General features: G+C 35.3%; 1 protein-coding gene across 2 annotated transcripts in view; it reads right to left on the bottom strand.

The window, feature by feature from the left end:
• Positions 1-3,260, bottom strand: part of LOC105109405 (ubiquitin-like domain-containing CTD phosphatase) — a 9,316-nt gene extending 6,056 nt beyond the window's left edge. For both annotated transcript variants that reach the window (XM_011004117.1, XM_011004116.1), the window contains exons 1-2: positions 2,944-3,260; positions 1,233-1,377 (exon numbers count right to left, since the gene is read on the bottom strand). In XM_011004117.1, coding sequence (XP_011002419.1) covers positions 1,233-1,377; positions 2,944-3,206 — 408 coding nt within the window. In that variant the 5' untranslated portion in view covers positions 3,207-3,260. The remainder of the gene's footprint in view (positions 1-1,232; positions 1,378-2,943) is intronic.
• Positions 3,261-3,606: the final 346 nt, after the last annotated feature.

Genomic DNA, 3,606 nt, shown 5'->3' with positions numbered 1-3,606 from the left:
TCAGATATTGCACGAACCCAAGTCAGAATCAGGGTTTAAGTTGGAACAAAAAAAATTGCGGCAGCACTAGAACTAGGTTTTCTAGTGCCACTTTCAAGGGATTTATTTCAACCTTACAGCCCATGTAAAAAAGGAATGAATTTAGCATTATAAAGAATCCTAATTAGCCTAAGAATCCTGACAATTTCGGTAGCAGTGGGGAAGGATAAAGAGAGCAGGAGATGGTTGAAACAAGGTTCGAAAAAAATCTCTTTCTCCTCCGCTTTTGTCAATTTTCTAGCAAACATGAGCTACACTCCTACACTTGGTTCAAAACGGGTATACACCATCTCTAGCACGTGGGGTCCAAAATTGAGTAACAACAAACATATGAAACCAAAGAAAGTTTTCAATTCCGTAAAAAAACTAGCAGCAGAAAGACAGGAAGTACAGTTTTAAACTTAGTACCAAAGCTGAATTGGCTATTTAGCAGTGGTGGGCACATTGAAAAGCTAGTACAAACTCCATAATTGATTCCATATATAGTCCTGTGTTTTTACCATTTATTTCATATGAAGAATAGAATCACACATTTGGATTTCATGCAAAGCTTTTTTCACCTTGTCTTTAACAAAAACAGATATTTTTCAGAACAAAAGTGATTAAAGGATAGGAAGATAACCACCACACTTGACAGGAAAAAAGGTTAATACAAAATTCCAGTTGTGTTAAACATCCACTAGAGAAGCTCCACTGCAAGACTCTGCAGCATTACTCCACAACGAGGTTCAGAAAAACAATATCTATCACACTACAGATGCTTCATAAGGGATAGTAATATTAGCCATGTATTCAGCATCTCATGTCACTAAAACTAAATACTTTGGTGTCCTACTAGTTTGAAAAAGGCTGAGTGGCATCATTACTGCCAATCTATATATTGGCATGGGTTAGCTTGAGCATGATAGCCATGCTTTAGGAGAAAGTAAGCTGTAAACAAATCATTAAATGAAAAGGTATGAGGAGATTCATCAAGCTATAGGGTAAGGTGAATGACAAATGCAGTAATATTTTAACACCATGTTTCTTGGACGAATAGCATAGGAAGGTTTAAATCTCTTACAAAGCATACATGTACACGAGTGTCAAGCATCCAGAATAAAAAGATAAATCCAAGCACATATTATATTCCCGTGGAACTCACAAGATACAATTCACTTAATTAATTAACCAGGAATTTTTTTAAAGCTAACCTCGTATTGATCAATACGCCTCCTCAGTTTCTGCTTATTGACTTCATCATCTTCAATGTCAACTGCTTCATCTTGCCCAAGTTCAAAATCATCAACAATCTCTGGAGAGTCCATTTGATTCACTATTATATCATCTTCAACAGTTCTGTAGTGGTATTTAGTATCCATTTCAAATGAGATTAAAATTAAAAGAGTAATAATCTCTTGTGATTGAAATTGCAATATAATAAATTAAAGATGACATAGATGTAACAGACTGACTCCTTGTCATTACAAACTTAAACAAATGTGATCGTGACTTTATTTTTTTGCAATAGCAAATTCTTATATCAGACAAATTCAACCTATAGCGCACTAGGAAGAATGAATTTTCATTTCAATGTAGTAATGTACAACTTGTATTATTATGCATTCTGCTTCCACTAAATTTTTAAAACAAGTTGCTAGGAATAAAATGCTGAAGCTATGAAAGTGTACAAAATTTCACCATAGAATGAATAATCTATACAGCCCTACACTCTATTTGCTGAGATTTACAGCAGTTATCATAGTTACATCCTGCATATTCTGTATCATAGAAGATAGGCACCCTTATTCCATCACTGCCTTTGTCAATAGTTTAATTTTCGGCCCATATGACTGCAATGTGCTATGCAGGGAAAAAAAGGGCATCCTACAATAGCATTACATGTTGCCAATGAGATACTAATTCAGTGAGGAAGACCTTAAATTGACGAAGGCTTGACTACCGACTAAGTACCCTAAAAGAAAAGGACAGAAGAGGGAGAATAAAAAAGCTTTACATGTTCACCTCCAACCTCCAACAAGACTAGACTCTCACAGAAATCATGTTCAGAAACGTTAAAGCATGCAATAAGGATTGGAATTAATTAAATCAAATTTATGCTACTTCTGATTTTTTGACTTGGATTTGGAACATCTATATTCACAAAAGCTTAGTGTCTCCACAATATTGTAAGAATCCAACCATTTTGAAACTAATAAATAAGAATCCGGTGCTTCACTTTGAGAAAGAACTTGTCATCCTCCAGTGCTTTGTTCATGACACAAAACCATACAGCAACTTCTATTAGTGCAGTTCACAAGGATTCTAGCAAGTAAACAATTTACCTTGCAAATATTTTAAAATCATCCCGAGTACTTCCTAGGAACCTGTCAAATTTTCTTCAATCAAAAAGCCCCATTCATCCACTTCCTCGCCAATTTCTTATCTCTATTCATTTCTTCCTTAAAAGTTCTTTATCTAGTTTTCTAGAACTCAGCCCTCGTCTTCAGGAGAGAATCCAGCAAAAGCTCTTTGTCGAAAAACTTTCACCATTGCAAAAATAAGATCAACTTTTTACACGTAGGGACCAAGACTGAAACCGAGACCAGAGGGGTTGGTTTGCCCTAATCATTCATAATTGGTTCTTGAGCTTACAAACATAAGCCTCACCAAGAAAAAGTAGCGAAACCACTTTCTCTTAGTTCTTTCTAAGTAGACAAACAAACCCAGACACAAAAATGCTGTCTTTTCCACAGGAAATTCAGAAAATTCACAGAAACCACTCCATTTTACAAAAACAAAGCCCATTAATCAGCACAAGAGCATCATCAAGAAAAACCCATCAAGAAACAAGCACATAGATCACTAAAGAAACCAATTTTTGCTTAGTCTTTGGTATGCACAGAGAGAGGGAGAGTTTGTTACCCAATCATGGTCATCTTGAGAGATGGTTTGAGGGGTAATTGAGAGAGAAAAACGGAGTCATCAGCGAGTTTGTTACCAATTTTGGGGTAAAGAAGCTTTTGCCTCTTGGGCAAAACGTTGGTGAGTTCGCAGAGACGGCGCTTCAACCCAGCTACTGAGTCGTCGCCACAGGCTCGGACAGTGTACTCCTTTCCGCTCCATTTAACCGTCAGCGTTATCTCTTCTTCTGTCGCCGACGAGGTTAGTGAAGTAGAAGCAGCCATTTTTTTATTTATTTTTTTGGGTCTCTTCTTCACAACGACTATCTCTGGTTTTAGTCTCCCCTCTAATAGAACTTAGGCATAATGACAGTTTTTGTCACTTAGTTATTGAGGCTGTGACAAATTGAGGCTTTTGCTATTGATCTGGTCAATTATATCCTTTGATAGTACTGGCCAGATTGAATCAATATGGCTTTATATTATTTAGCCGTACTCATTGTCAAATTAATTTAAAAAAAACAGTTAAATATTTAAATATTACTAACATATTTTTAAAAATATAAATCATGTAAAGATTTATTATATGTGACTTAATTAATTGGGTAGGTTTAAAAACAATATGGATAATCAGAGAAAAATATATAGTTTAACTAAAATTTTTTTAATATGATATATTTAAAAA

Source organism: Populus euphratica, unplaced genomic scaffold (assembly GCF_000495115.2).
Source record: "Populus euphratica unplaced genomic scaffold, PopEup_1.0 scaffold214.1, whole genome shotgun sequence".
Classification (NCBI taxonomy): domain Eukaryota; kingdom Viridiplantae; phylum Streptophyta; class Magnoliopsida; order Malpighiales; family Salicaceae; genus Populus; species Populus euphratica.
This window is presented reverse-complemented; position numbering and strand designations above follow the sequence as displayed.